The 16,578-nt window shown below is 36.3% G+C and overlaps 1 protein-coding gene across 3 annotated transcripts in view; it reads left to right on the top strand.

Annotated features, from left to right (window-relative positions):
• NRG4 (neuregulin 4) overlaps positions 1-16,578 on the top strand; it is a 131,696-nt gene that overhangs the window by 95,612 nt on the left and 19,506 nt on the right. For all 3 annotated transcript variants that reach the window (XR_002345816.1, XM_021099011.1, XM_005656275.3), the window contains exons 5-6: positions 13,049-13,198; positions 16,427-16,506. Coding sequence is in view for 2 of the 3 variants with exons in the window: in XM_021099011.1 (XP_020954670.1) it covers positions 13,049-13,198; positions 16,427-16,506 (230 nt within the window). In the remaining variant the exon portion in view is untranslated. The remainder of the gene's footprint in view (positions 1-13,048; positions 13,199-16,426; positions 16,507-16,578) is intronic.

Genomic DNA, 16,578 nt, shown 5'->3' with positions numbered 1-16,578 from the left:
CCGAAAGAAATTTATGAATACATGCAAAACTCATGAGTATCTACAAGGCAATAATCTATTGTACGCCACCAGACAAAATTCATCTGAGTTTCTGTGGAAAAGAACCATTTGCATTATTTTGTTTTCTATAATTTACAAAATTATAAAACAGCTGAAAGACAATGAAAGATGCAGGTCCCTATAGAACCATATCATCTGGAAGGATGGATGGGACAGAACACCCAGTAATCTTTTTATTCATTCCATTTTAAAGTCTTTCATGATATTTTCACAACTGTCCTACCTCCTTATAGTTATGTAATACCAAAGAATTATTCTTGGTATAAAAAATGGTAGTGCAGTAAGAGTGTTAAACAAATCTGTAGATCACCTTGAATTTGCTTTTGCAATTCAATATTAAACATACATGAAAGTTGCAAAATTAAGTTCTGCCTGAAGTTTTCATAAAGAATCTTGAAATCGACTTTATAAGCCTCTATCACTTACTGTCCTGAGGCTAGAAAACCAAGCCAAATTAACTATACCAGATTTCACATACAGTACCTTTGGCAAGCTTCTTTTCTCTTTTTGCTAAAGTTCTTGACCTGCCAATAAGTGACTTCCTTACCTCCCGTGAGCTTGAACCCATAAGCCAGGTAGCAGACCTGTTACTGCTTTGTAGGCTTTGGCGCATATGTAAAGTCAGCCTTTGGCTTGTAAAAATCACTTGGCTTACCTAATTCAATGAGAGTCATTCTCAAATATGATAGTCTAGGGAAGGCCTTGTTTGGCCAAATGATTGGTACAGTTTTATCCTAGTAAAAAGGAGAACAGGTTCTTGTTGGACATATGCAAATAACTATTGCCATAAAGAGTAAGGGGGTTCAGTAATAGTTTCTGAGTTTGGGGGTCAGGAGGTGCTTAATAAGAATCAGATATCAGGTCAAAGTAATTTGTTTTCACTTTATAGAAGTACTGTTTACCTAATTGTCGTGGAATATTAATAGCCTAAGAAAAAAAAGTTTCTTTAAGAAAAATAGATCATTACAGTATTAACAATATTCTAAACAAATAACCACAATAAATCCTCCCTCATTAGTTCATTCAGTCCTGTGTTCCTCAAGATCTTGGAGAAACAGTTTACTTTCTTGAGGCGATCTGCTTTTGAACAGTAAACAATCCTGGGAATATTGATTCAGTCTTGTCATCTCAGAAGCTTGTACCCCAGATTTCTTTTTTTTTCCATACCTGCAGCATGTGGAAGTTCCCAGGCCAGGGATCAAACCTGTGCCACAGCAGCAGCCCAAACGGTTGCAGTGACAACGCTGGATCTTAACCTGCTATGCCACAGAAGAACTCCTCTTTTTTTTTTTTTTTTTTTTTTAAGTGTCAGAACTTTGCGCTGAGACTGTCCTTTGTGGTTGAGAATGCAGACTCTGCCTTATAGCCTATCGAGGTGTCTTTTGACAAGCTTCACATTCAAATAACACTGCATAGTTGGCGGTGGATAATTAATTTCTCTAGCTAATAATATCAGAGTGTTAGGGTAGAACTCTCCGTTGGAAATATAGTGTATAACTATTTCATGAGAGTTTTGACTGGCATTTGCCCTGAGATTAAAAACATTATGATGGACAGCAAAGGTATTAACAGATTTCCAGGAAATTTCATAGATTTTGGTTCATTGTTTTACTGCTATAATTATATCTATCATCTCTGTAAAAGGTAAAAGATCAAGAACATTTGCGATTTTCCAGGGGTCCTGTGGGAAATCTCAAAGATAGTTTTTAGGTGTAAAAGATATCCTGACTTTTTATTTTATCTTTTCTATATTTAGGATCCAGTTTTGGGAAGACAAAATCAAAAAAGTTGTCAGAGATTTGCTCACTTGGTTAAGACCTGGGAAGTAATATTTTGTTACCTCTTTAGTCAAAGTGACAAAATAAAATTTACCTTCTAAGTTCTGTTCTTCATTATACTTTTTCATATTCTAGAACAAACTGACCCTGCACTTTACTCTCTCAGGGGTTTTACTAGTTGAAGCCATTTTTATAATACTAAGATGTTATAACACACTTGTGTGTTCATTATTATTATTTCAAATAAATCAATAAGTAAGGGTTTTGTTTTTGTTTTTTGTCTTTTGTCTTTTTAGGGCCGCACCCACACCATATGGAGGTTCCCAGGCTAGGGGTCAAATTGGAGCTATAGCTGCCAACCTACACCACAGCCACAGCAGTGCGGGATCCAAGTTACATCTGCGACCTACACCACAGCTCACGGCAACGCCAGATCCTTAACCCACTGAGCAGGGCCAGGGATTGAACATGCTTCCTCATGGATTGCTAGTCAGGCTTGTTAACCACTGAGCCACGACGGGAACGCCAGTATTTTTTAAATGTATATTTCACTTTCTAATATAGTAAATACCAGTAGTTCCTAACCCATATAAACAAAAGCTCTCTTGAGTCCTTGATAAGTCTTAGAGTCCTTTGATTTGGATATTTAAAAGCCTGAGAACTGCTGCAAACTGCAGCTTTCAGACAAGTCTCCTCTTTTCCTTGGAAAACAAAGTATACACAAAGTTGTATTTCTCTGTCCCAGGTGTTCCAGTATAGTCTCATTAATAATATCAAATATAATTTTCAACCAAGTAGCTATAACTAACGTCTATTTTACAAAGAAAACTGGGGTAGTGGATAATTGAGAACTGTGTGGCATACACAAGCAATTTACTAGTCATACAAAGTCATGAACTCACATACTACAACTTTCTTTTTTTTTTGTCTTTTTTGTCTTTTTGTCTGTTGTTGTTGTTGCTATTTCTTGGGCCGCTCCCGCGGCATATGGAGGTTCCCAGGCTAGGGGTTGAATCAGAGCTGTAGCCACCGGCCTACGCCAGAGCCACAGCAACACGGGATCCGAGCCGCGTCTGCGACCTACACCACAGCTCACGGCAACGCCGGATCGTTAACCCACTGAGCAAGGGCAGGGACCGAACCCGCAACCTCATGGTTCCTAGTCGGATTCGTTAACCACTGCGCCACGACGGGAACTCCCTACAACTTTCTACTGTCGCACACATCTCTCTATAATTCCTTAAAGTGGGCAAAAGTTAATATGTTCATTAACATGACAAAAGCTGTAACCTTAAGAAGCAAAAATATATAAACTTAAAATTACCCTTCATGTTTAATGTTTCAGTATTTTATCTTACTTTAAAGTTATCTACATGTCTAATAATATCCATTAATTCATTTTAAGTTCACGATTTTCAGTTACCTTGGAAATAATTGTTACCTTGAGTTACCTTGAGACATAATTGTGGTTGAAATACATATCTGCCAGAATAATTCTTTTTTTTTTTTTTTTTTGTCTTTTTTGCTATTTCTTGGGCCGCTCCCGCGGCATATGGAGGTTCCCATGCTAGGGGTCGAATCGGAGCTGTAGCCACCGGCCTACGCCAGAGCCACAGCAACACAGGATCCGAGCCACGTCTGCAACCTACACCACAACTCATGGCAACGCCAGATCGTTAACCCACTGAGCAAGGGCAGGGACCGAACCTGCAACCTCATGGTTCCTAGTCAGATTCGTCAACCACTGCGCCACGACGGGAACTCCCAAAATAATTCTTGAGTTTAATTAAATACAGTTTTCATTTTCATAGTTTGTAATAATACATAGTAGTAATGTTAGCTTATTTTATCAGTACACCTGAATAATTTTAGAAAAAACAAACCCAAGTGGAATAAAATGTACACTTCTGTTATACTTAACACCAATAAATCAAAGAAAAAATATGGGTGTTTTTATTAAGCCAAAATTATTAAACAGGTATTGTTTACCAAAGATTTACTCTTATTAATGTAAACTTGGATTCTTAAAATGTTTCCTAGTTTTAATGAGAAGAATTTTAAGTTTAGTACATTTAAAGCATTAGAAGTCCAATTTCCTATTCTGGAAATTTTAGGAATATTAAATTTTTGTAAGATCTTTATTATTGCTATAAGTCAGTCAGAACAGAACTTATTTAATTTAAGAGACTTTATACTATAATTTTTTAGCATCCTCTGGAGACAGGAAGAAATTTCACACAGAGTGAGAAGTGAAAGCCTTTCTGAATTTGACCCATAGGAACAGAGAAAGCTTATCACTTCAGAGCTATAACTTTGGTGCAGATGAAATAAACACAGAAATATAATATCTCAGTGGCCCAAATGTCAAAGAGTATTCTCCTTCCAGGTGGATATGAATTTTTAATTGATTTGAGCTAAAAAAAAATAGAGAACTGAATTTTTAATAAAAGCCTAACAGATCAGTTTCTCTGTCATCTTTCACCTAGTTGAATAGATCTCTGTCATTCACTTACAGAGATCATCAAATTGTCCAACTATAAAACCAAACTCATTATCATTGCTCTTACTAGTGGGAAAATAACATCAGTAGTAAATAAACCAACAACAACAAGATAAAACATAAAGTTAGTGGATAGGGAAAAAAGCTAGAGAGGTGGAGAGCCAGCAGATTTTTAAGTTCTGTTGCTGCTTGGGATTCACCTCTGGGAGCCTGGAAAAAACATACCTGGGCTTTCAGGATGTGCACTTCCCTGGCAGCTCCACTTAGCTAGCTCTGTCAGATGAATCCAGTGGGCGACCTTCAAAACGGATTTTTTAAAAAGTAAATTTTTATGTAAAGGAAACCATGATTTTCATATAAATGTATAATACATATATGTCAAAAATATATTTAACTCATTCACTAATGAGGGAACCAGTAAGATGTTAAAACTGACTCAGGAGAATTCAGACAACACACCCATGTAAGTATAGGAGATCAGCCATACGGAAATTAATTTATAAATACTGGACACTTGTCAGTATCCATAGGGCAGTCTATTATATTATACTAGACAAAATTCGTTTACATTAGAATATGTCCTCTACAGTTTATAGGGTTGTAAAATAGCTCAAAGGCAATGAAAAGCACAGGCCTCCATAGAATCAGATAACCCGGAAGGGTGCATTAGCCAGGACACCTAACAGTCTTTCTTGTCTATTGCAAAGCCTTTTATCAGAGAATAGCGCAAGCAGAGAAGCCCTTTCCAGACTTGTCCTCTTGGCCAACTTAGGCAAAGGTTCCAACCTAGTCCCTCTAGTTGGAAGGTCCTTTCAACCTTCCAAGGAGATCTTTCTAGGTTTATGGAGCAAGGATAGGGAAGAAGGACTTGTCTCCACCCATGTTTGCATCACTAGCTGGATGAGGCCTTTTCTTGCTGCCTCATTCTCCTCCAGGCGTCTTGGGATCATGTCAGAGCCAACCGTTGCAGAATTTGAGACATCAGGCAAAGGGATATTTGTTGGTAAATTACCTAGAGTGATTTAGCAAGTCCAGGTTACCTGAGTCTGATCATCAGGATTCTCCCAGAGGTGCATTTCCAAGAATTATCCACCCACAAGGCCACAAGCTCAGACCTGCTGTCTTGGCTAAGGCCAAGCTTTTCCGCTATCCACAACAGTCCCAGTGTTTTCTAGGTAGATATCACCATTTGTCAGGTGATAAAGAGTGAATTTTATTTAGGAGAGGAAATTTAAGTGTACAAACATGTAATAAATGAAAAGCTTGTTGTATGAAAGGCTTGTTTATGGAAGTAAAATAATTGAGGTTGAGAATGACAACTGTAAAAATATATGAAAATCAATTTTTATTGTGCTTCTGTGTTTGCCATGTTGCCTCTTTTAACTGTAGATTGCATTTGTGTCTGTCAGCAGTTTTCCTAGACCTCCCTGTACATTTTACTAAATTCAGTTTCCAAAAGGAATTGTCTGGATTTTATGAGTTGTTTTATTAACCACATAAGATTTTTAAATTTTTTTAAGGTCAATTGGTTATGATAAGCTAGTTCAGTTCTTGGCACTCTTTTTAGATAAGACTTCTGTTTTTTTCATCTGTAAATTTAGTAGAAGGTTATAGTTCAAAGGAAAAACTTTGAAGTGCTACTGTGATATTAATCAGAACAAAGTCCTCTTAACTTTGACTTTTGGCACTGTACCACATGTTTTATTAAACATAAGGATTTAGATTGATCTTTAGAACACCTTTACAGAAAGGTAATCACAGCCTTGAAGCTTATAATAGAAGAACAGTTGCAAATGCATAAAACAACTGCTCTATTTAGCTATGCATTTTGTTAACACTTTTCCATTTTAGTAATCTGACTTCTGATAAAGATTTTTCATTAGTATTCTCAGCAGAAACAACTGATAGATCTTTCTTGACCTCACTATGCTTAGGACAAAACTTAAAAGAGGATAATCTTCTTGAAACCTCACATTTTTCTGGATCACCTTGTCAAACATGGCAGAATGTGGTTTTGAAACAGTGGAAACATGGCTCCTTTCTGAGGTCTGCTTGTCTTCTATCAGTGTTTGTCTTACTCATTTGTGTCGCTTGTCTAAAAGCAGAAACTACTTTTCAGAACTAACTCAGATTAGCTCGTCGCTGTTCTAGGAATCAGAGTGCCAATGAAAGATAATGTATGTCCTCCTTTAAAGCTCCTTCATTCTCTTCTTATTTGTTGTTGCATAATGAAGTTATATCAGCTGCATTTGCTTTCGAATTTTGGTTATCCTTTTAGATAGTATCTTTTTCATCCACTATTTCCTTTGAAAGGCCACTGAAAAATATCCCAATTTCTCATCAGTAAGATTTCATTTTCAACATAGGAATACCATGCAAAGTGACAACTGTGACTTTTGTTCAGCTCTAATACTTAACTTCTTTTGTCAGGAAGTGAACTGATGCTGGCTTCTCTTTGTCTTATTCCAAGTTGGGGCATGAGATTTTGCCTGCATTAGAAGGTTGTTGAGACCTGAAGCCTGGGAAGGTAAGATGCCAGCATGAATACTGTCCATTTAGAACTGTGGTTTAATTGAGTGTCTGGTGATTTAAGAGCATACATCTTTCCAGTTGTTCCTGGGTTTATGGTCTTGATGATCTTTAAGTTTTACCAAAACATGTGAAAAATGTCTACAACCATAAGGCCCATTAATATAATTTATTATTTATAAATTTTAAATATAGTTTTATATATTTACTGAAATTATTACTTAAAGGAAGAGCTGACATATACCAGTTTTTATGTGCAAATAAATCTTTGTGTATACAAATATATATTTTTTTACACTAAGGATCAGAACACAATAGACTACAAAAAATATACATGTATTTTCTGCTTGTAGTTTTACTTTTTCTCCCTGATTTTTTTTTTTTTAAATATATACCTTATCTTTCAAGAGCAGTTTTGGATTTCCTCCCTGATCTTTTTTTTTTTTTTTTAGAAAGGTAAAATAGGGTAAGCAAAGACTTTAGACAGTTAATTTTGTTCATATGGAGAAAGAAAACATTTAAGAAATGTTTTTAAATGACAGGATTTTGATAAGTACTCTGGTGAACCAAGCAGCATTCTCTGGGTGTCTCTCCCAAAAATCTTAATTGGAAAAGATTAGCCAGTGCATGGATTCCATAATAAAGGTCCTGTTTTAAACTATAGTTGCTTACTCCCATCATTTATTTACATGCTTCATTCATTCACTGTGCTTTACCTTGTTTCAGTTAAGTAAAATATTTTAAACTTTCACAGTGATTTACTTATTTAAGCAAAAAAATTATAATCCTTCACAATAAAAGTATAACAATACAGAATGACAAAAATAAATTACTCTCTATGCAGAGTGTTTTATACATTCATATACAGATATAGTCTGTAGTCTGTTTTAGCATATGAGTTATCTGGTTGATAGTCAACCTTGGAAGAACTTGCTTTTTTACTGGACTTAGTTATTACTCTTACACATTTTAAGTATAATAGTTATTGGTTGTTAAGGGTGCTAAAGTCATATAAATATGACATTAAAGAAAATTTTTCCAAGATTGAATATTTGCTAAGTATCTCTAGATACTATTAAGAATCTAATAAATTGTTAGTGCAGTTACATTTATGGCACTAGCTAATAAAATAACCAGTGTTCCATTAATTCTTTTTTTTTTTTTTTTGGTCTTTTTAGGGCCACATCTGCAGCATATGGAGGTTCCCAGGCTAGAGGTCTAATTGGAGCTGTCGCTGCCAGCCTACACCATAGCAACGCTAGATCTGAGCTGAGTATGTGACCTACACCACAGCTCATGGCAACGCCGAATCCTTAACCTACAGAGTGGAGTCCAGGGATCGAACCCAAAACTGTATTGTCCCTAGTCAGATTCGTTTCTGCTGCACCACAACGGGAACTCCTCCTGAATTCTTGATCTGTAAAAATCTAGTAGGAGTTTCATAGGATATTGGCATGTTTGTGTATTGTTATATGGCTCTACATTATTACTAAAGTGATTCAAGTCCATGTTGTCAGTTCGTGTTTCTCAGACATGTTAGTAGTTTAATTTTATTTTTGTTTTGTTTTTACCATTTTTCATAGGTTTCAGATTGAACTTTGATCGCTACAGAGTAGTAGTCAAACTTGGAAGTCTAGTTTGGCATATGCCAATATACTTTTTCTTTCCAGGATAGATTAGCCTAAGTGAAGTGGCATTGACATTGAGTCTGTATTGGGTTAGTGAACACGTACAGTGTAAGCTTATTTGTTTCTGAGAAATATTTAATAATAATAACACAGCTCTTAGCTTTTTCTGGCTCTAATTTTTCTTAAGCATTTTATCCCCTGTAGTCCTACATGAGTTGTAAACATGGCCTTTGTAAAGTAACTAATCTCAGTTTTACTTGTATAGTGTGTTTCAGTGTTGAAAGCACTTTCAGACATTATTTGGTTCTGACAGTAGCCCTAGGAAATAGCTAAAGCAGGTGTTATTTTGATTTTACAGAGTCTTAAGAGAGTTTAAGGGACTTGCCCAGGGTCACACAGCCAACAAGCAAAAGAGTGGGATCAAGAAATCAGTTTTTTCCAGCTCACAGTCCAATACTCTTTCTTGAAACTAAATAGCACTGTTTGTTTACATGATGAAAACCTTGGTTATTTATCATGCTGAAAGTGTCTTATGTTGTAACAACTTCCCTTGAATGCTGTAGAATCGAATGACCTCACTTCATGTCCAATTTGCTAAACATAGCTTCTGGGTTTAGGGACAGATTGTTGGTGATATTCAGCCAGAAAACCAACACATATGACTGGATTTAGAATTTTGGAATTTCTCACCCCGTAGAGTGTTTGTGCTTATGCCAGCATTCACCTTTCAGTTCCAGGAGGACATACGTGATCTTTAGTGCTTGGTAATCACCTCATTAGGTGGCACAACTCTCTGCTCCTTGGCAGTCTGTGCTGAAGTGATGTCCAGAAATAATATAGCAAGAAAGTTTCCTAAAGACCGAAGGCTACTTGGTTCTGTGTAAAATGGTGGTACAGCGCCTCTCCTTTTTGTTTTGCTTCAACCAGTACTACCATTTAGTTGTCTGTCTAGATCTTCTTAATTCACCCTTATTTATCCTTAAAGGAATTGAGTTTGCCTGAAATTTGATATTTGTTTCATAATTGGGTCATAACATTTTCATAAATGCGCTTGATATTTAAAAGCAGAATCCTTGTACACACTCATCGGTAGGCAGTGTTTACTATTTTGTATGATAAATATCTGAAATTTTAAAATTAATTTTTAGGTTGGCCATTTCTGCTTTTCAGATAACATTAATATTTAAATTTCTTTGCCTATCTCTAAATTCTGATTTGATTAAGTAATAATAAGCCTTGTTTTTTTCTTGATTTTCCTTTATTTGAAGATACCATCAGCTTTTGACTTTCCCTTAAGAGCATGTGTTTGCTTCACTAGCTGTAAGACAACAGAACAACACTCTGGTGTTGACTGGTTTCCTTTATATGCCTTTTTTATTTGCTTAAATTTGATCTGACCACTCAGCTTATACCATTCTCTTGACTCCTTCCAACTCAAAGTATTTATGATCCAGGTAAAACACAAATAGTTAGTTACATCAGCTAGTTTATCATCTTCTTCCTTGAAGATCTTACCTAAATTTAAACAGACTTAAGAAATTTGAGTAATGAGTTTATAGCTTTTTTTTTTTTTAAATCTTTATCTTAAAGAAGAATTATCCTTGTCTAATTACAGGAGTTATTTCTTTAGGTTTCTAGTTATATTTTCTCAAATAGAAACTGAACCTCATTTTAACATAATTTCACAACTTGAGAGTTATTTTAAAACTGTGACAGGAATTTTTTCCACTGGCTAAATATTTTCTTTTAAAACCTTGGAGGTCAAAATTATTACCTATTGGATTTTATTGTTGAAAACTAGAGGAACTAGAGGAGTTTTTCTTTTGCAAACTTTTTTTAGAACTGTTTTAAAATTATTATTACTGTGCAGAATGCCTCTTTCCTTCTTTGGTTATTTTGTGATAACATATGTACTGACTTTTTTTTCCTTTTTGGTCACGCCCACAGCATGCAGAAGTTCATGGGCCAGAGATCAGACCCACACCACAGCTGTAATCAGAGCTATGGTAGTAACAATGCCAGATCCTTAACCTGATGAGCCACACAAGAACTCCTGTATTGATTTATATGGTAGTCTCTGTGTTAACTTTCTAGGGGGGAGCGTGCATGCACGCGTGCGTTTGTGTGTGTGTGTGTTTGTGATTTATTCCCCTTTTGGAGAGTGAGATGTGGTGTTAGAAGAGAAAGAAACAAATTATTTTCATTTAATTTTTTTCTCATCATACTTATTTAACTGACTTGGCCTATGGGAAAAATAAGTATTTTTTAATTTAGATAATTGTGTTTTCTAAAGGATTTTACTTCCACTTCAATTTGCCATTCATACAGCATCCTTTCTTTTCCTTTCTGTGTCTCCTCAACTCCATCTGTATAGTAGTTTGAGAGAATCAGAACTGCTTCTTTGCTCAAACTGACATCCCCTAGTGGAAGCTTTAACCAATAACACCACTGCCTCACCACCTGTAGGGCCTGAGGTTCATAAAATATCTTCCACATGCTCATTTAAGTAAAATTGATCCATTGTGCTAAATCTTTTTTTTTTTTTCTTTTTCTTTTTTAGGACCGTACCTGTGGCATATAGAAGTTCCCAGGCTAGAGGCCGAATCAGAGCTGCAGCTGCAAGCCCATGCCACAGCCATAGCAATGTGGGACCCAAGCCATGTCTGTGACTTACGCCGCAGCTCACAGCAACACTGGATCCTTAACCCACTGAACGAGGCCAGGAATTGAACTTGCATTCTCACAGATACTGGTTGGGTTCATTTTTGCAGAGCCATGATGGGAACTCCCCTTATGCTAAATCTTGGTATTCTTTTCCCTTATTTGTATAGTGCTATATTAGCCTATCTTACTAGTTGTCAAGCTTTGTCAGCAATTAGTTCACATGTAACTTTCTAGGCCTACATACTTATTAGTCTAAGGTGGAAGAAAAGGAGATGACATTTGTAAATACTTCCTACACTGGAAAGAGGTGAGAAGAATTAATTTAGTGGAATAAATATTTCTATTTTTGATAATATCAACTTAAAGAATATATACATCTATGTATTTATATATACATATATATGTATACATATACACACATACGTATATACAGACACACAGACTTTTTTATACAAAATTATTGCTAAGTGTAGTTTACCCTGTAATCTCATGGGTTGCTTGATAAACACACATTAGCATACATTAAAATGCCTTAGCTGCAACTATGAAATAATGAAATTGATCTGGTGCCAGTGTTATTCTCATTAATTCATATCAATAACTACGTTGTATAGTCTTTAAACGTATTAATAGGGAAAAAGTAACTGATTGACATTATTAAAGATTATGGTTTTCTGTCACATAGTTTTAAAGAGCTGAAAGTAATTGTCTTTAAAATATTTGGCTGGCAAATGAAAATATCAATAAATCTCTGGAGAGGAGTTCCCTTCGTGGCTTAGCAGTTAATGAACCCGACTAAGATCGATGAGGATGAGGGTTTGATCCCTGGCCTTACACAGTGGGTAAAGGATCCAGTGTTGCCGTGAGCAGTGCTGTAGATTGCAGATGCAGCTGGGATCCCATGTTGCTGTGGCTGTGGCCTAGGCCAATGGCCGTAGCTCCAATTTTGACCCCTACCTTGGGAACTTCCATATGCCACAGGTGTGGCCCTTAAAAGCAAAAAAAAAAAAAAAAAAAATCTCTGGAAAAGGAAAATAATAAGGTAGAACTACCAGATGCTAAAAGATATTATAAAGCAACAATATTGAAGCAATATGGTAGAAGCTGAAGATTAGATGTATAGACCATTGAAGAATAAAGAAATGCTGTGACTTATAAAAATTTGACATATGTTAAGGGAGATAGTGTTAAACAGTAAGAAAGGGAAGAGTTATTTAATAAATGGGGTTGGAATAACTAGTTAGCAATGTTGAGGAAAAATACATTTAAAATAGCACCTATAACAGATATAACAAAATATCAGACAAACTCAAGTGTGGATAATTACATATTGAAAATATTGAATATCGAGAAGATAAATGGATTGAGGGAGTACCCGTTGTGGCTTGGTGGTTAACGAATGAATCCGACTAGGAACCATGAGGTTGCAGGTTTGATTTCTGGCCTCGCTCAGCGGGTTAAGGATCCGGCATTGCTGTAAGCTGTAGTGTAGGTCGCAGACGTGGCTCGAATCTGGCATTGCTGACTCTGGTGTAGGCCGGTGGCTATAACTGATTAGACCCCTAGCCTGGGAACCTCCATATGCCGAGGGTGCAGCCCTAGAAAAAAGACAAAAAAAAAAAAAAAAAAAGGATTGGATATTCTATAATTTCTGTAGTTTCTAAACAATTTGAAAACTGGAAAAGGAAAATAGCAAAGATTACACTACATATGCTAATTTGTTTTATTGTAACTGTAGCTCTGTGAGCACTATGGGAAAGCATGCCTATTCTATGTTCACAGTCTGAAAATTAGTCTTTTTTTTTTTTAACTAGCTGGAAACCTTATTCTTTCATTATTAGTTAATAGAACAGAGAATGCAATTCTTTATCTAAAATTTTATTCTATAGATGCATCGAAAATTACACAGGAGCTCGTTGTGAAGAGGTTTTTCTCCCAAGTTCCAGCATCCAAACTGAAAGTGACCTGTTCACAACTTTTGCAGCATTGGCTGTTCTTCTGGGGACTCTCATCATTGGAGTCCTCTACTTCCTTTGCAGGTAACCAAAATAGAAATGTGCTTTTGAAAAGAAAAAGGTAATGCATAAAGCAGTTATTCTACTAGATAATCAATATGCCCTTTAGCTCTAGATTCTTTTTCTACATTTTTTTCTGTTTAGAGTTATTTCTCTAATGTAGTTACTGTTATTAAATAAATTAGTCATTTTTGAAAGGATCTTAAGCAGCCTCTTTTTGTTCTTTGTTACTGTCATTATCATTATTTACCTTGACTTTACTGAACTAGTAGGGTAGACCCACATTCACTAAAGTAATTAGGTCAAAAACACCTAAATATTTTGATTACATCTATTTAAAGTAGATTTTGACCACAAAAGAAGAGAAACAACTTATGTCACACACTGTAAATATAAATTTAAGACATATCTTAGGTTAATGTCTTAGGGTCAGCTCCTTATTTAGTATCACTATATGCTAGACATTGTGCTGATAAGCATAAAGAATACAGTAGTGAAGAAGATAGACAAGTTTCCTAACTTCATGGAGATTTAAATCAATTTGGAGAGTTAGCCAAATAAGCAGGCAATTAATTTTAGAAGATTAATAACTTATAAAAAAGACAAGGAAAATTTACTACAACCAAGCAGTTTCACTTACGGTTAATATACTCTACAAAAACTCACACATATGTACCAAGAACTTATAGTAGAACTGTTCATAATAGCAAAAAACTGGAAATTACTCAAGTACTCATCAACAGAAGAATGGACAAATAAGTTATGGTATGTTGCTATTAAAGAGTAATATATACGTAATATATAAGCAGAAATGAACTGCAATTACACAAATTGCCCAGATGAATCTTAGAAACATAATTTTATACGAAAGAAGCAAGTCACATAAGAAAACCTAACAGTGTGATCCCATTCATACAGAGTTTGAAACTGGACAGAACTAAATAATGTGTTGTTTAGGGTCATATATATAAAATTGTTAAAAAATATAAAGGAAAATAAGAGACTGGTTAGCACAAAATACAGAATGATGGTTACCTCTGGTGGGGAGAGAAAGAGAACCAATTAGAGAAGGCACAGAATGTTAATAGCCTGTTTTTTGTTTTTTTGTCTTTTTGCCATTTTCTTGGGCCGCTCCCACGGCATATGGAGGTTCCCAGGCTGGGGGTTGAATCGGAGCTGTAGCCGCTGGTCTATGCCAGAGCCACAGCAACGCAGGATCCGAGCCGCGTCTGTGACCCACACCACAGCTCACGGCAACACTGGTTCCTTAACCCACTGAGCAAGGCCAGGGACCGAACCCGTAACCTCATGGTTCCTAGTCAGATTCGTTAACCACTGCGCCACGACAGGAACTCCAATAGTCTGTTTTAATCTCGTGCTGTGTACATAAAGGTCTATTATGATTTTTAAACTGGACATACATATTTTATCCAGTCTGTTTTGTTTTGTTTCTTGGGCCGCTTCTGTGGCATATGGAGGTTCCCAGGCTAGGGGTCTAATGGGAGCTGTAACCACCAGACTATGCCAGAGCCACAGCAACGTGGGATCCGAACCACGTCTGCGACCTACACCACAGCTCATGGCAACCCCGGATCCTTAATCCACGGAGCAAGGCCAGGGATCGAACCTGCAACCTCATGGTTCCTAGTCGGATTCGTTAACCACTGAGCCACGACGGGAACTCCTATCCAGTCTTTTCATATGTATGCTGTATTTTAAAATAAAATAAAAAGGAGCTCCCTGGTGGCCTAACAGTTAAGGATTTGGCATGTCACTGCTGTGGCTCAGGTTTGATCCCAGGCCCGGGAACTTCTGCATGCCTTAGGTATGGCCAAAAAAAAAAAAAAAAAAATTAAATAAGTAACTTTTTGTTTTATATAAAAGTTAAAACATTTTTATTTTAAGACACTTGGAAAATGAATATAAATATAGTAAATAAAAATAGCATCCTTAACATTCTTACAAAGATAGTATCATTTAATAATATTCAGATAGGGCTGCAGTGTGTTATAGATTGCATCTTTTCCATTTTTAAATGACAGTGCAAGCAGAGGTAGTTTTACATGATGATATATGTCTTATAAATATCAGGAGAATCATTAATTTGAAAAACAGTGGTAGCCGTTGCTTATAGAATCCAGTCTTGAGATTTAGGCTCATGTATACTGACTAGCTGAAATGTATTTGTCTGAAATGTGGAACTTTCAAGAATTAAACCAAGCCACTGTTTACCATAGTAGTTTTTAGATCCATCAGTGGTTGAAATTTCTTTAAGCTGAGGGGCTTTGAAATTTAATAACTAATTAATGCTGTCTTTGTATGAGGTCCAAAATGATAACCCATTAATGCTGATCTCTAGGCTAGAATCAGTAGTGTGCTGTGAAGGGGAATCAGTGTATTTTTAGAAAACACATTTTATTTTGCTATGGTATGAGTAGTTTTGAATTCATTTCCATTAACGTAAAGTAATACCCTAAACACTGACTTAATGAAAAAAAATTGAAAGCAAGTGTACTTTCTAAAATATTAATATTAAAAGTAGTTTTTTAAAAAACTGTCATGAGCACCTGAATTTAATTGGAACATATATTAATTGGCCAGATAACCAAAAAGATTGATGAACTACAACCTTAAAAAAGGTACAAATGAGTTTTTCAGTTGTTGACTAAAGCCACCCCAGGTCACATAAGGGTCCCAACTAATAATGAAAACTAGCTAGAAAAACAGGAGTTCCCGTTGTGGCTCAGTGGTTAACGAACCCAACTAGTATCTATGAAGATGTGGGTTCGATCCCTGGCCTCACTCAGTGGGTTAAGGATCTGGCGTTGCCATGAGCTATGGTGTAGGTCACAGATGAGGCTTGGATCCCATGTTGCTGTGGCTGTGGTGTAGGCTGGCAGCTACAGCTCCAAATTGACCCCTAGCCTGGGAACCTCCATATGCCACAGCAGCGGCCCTAAAAAGACAAAAAAGAAAAAAGACAAGAAGAGCACAAAAACAATTCACTAAAAGACAACAGTTCTGCTGTCTTCAAGGAAAAAGACTCAGTGACATCATCAGTATCTGAAGTCCCCACAGGTGGCCTACCTGCCCTGCTGGATCTGTTAAATAATGGAGCACAGTTCTAGGGAGGCTCTGGCAGTTTCAGAGAGTTGTGGAAAAGGAAGCGAACCTCCACATATTCAACTTTAACTTTCTGCTTTTCTACTTACCCATTTTCCTTTTGTGTGTTTCTTTCCTCTTTACTGTCAGGAAGGGCCACCTTCAGAGGGCCAGTTCAGTCCAGTATGATATCAGCCTGGTAGAGACAAGCAGTACCAGTGCCCACCACAGTGAGTAAATTCAACATGAAATGTGTATTTTAAAGCCCTAGATTAGATGGTGGTTGTTATGTGGGATTTGGA

The sequence above is a fragment of the Sus scrofa genome, chromosome 7 (assembly GCF_000003025.6).
Source record: "Sus scrofa isolate TJ Tabasco breed Duroc chromosome 7, Sscrofa11.1, whole genome shotgun sequence".
Lineage (NCBI taxonomy): Eukaryota > Metazoa > Chordata > Mammalia > Artiodactyla > Suidae > Sus > Sus scrofa.
This window is presented reverse-complemented; position numbering and strand designations above follow the sequence as displayed.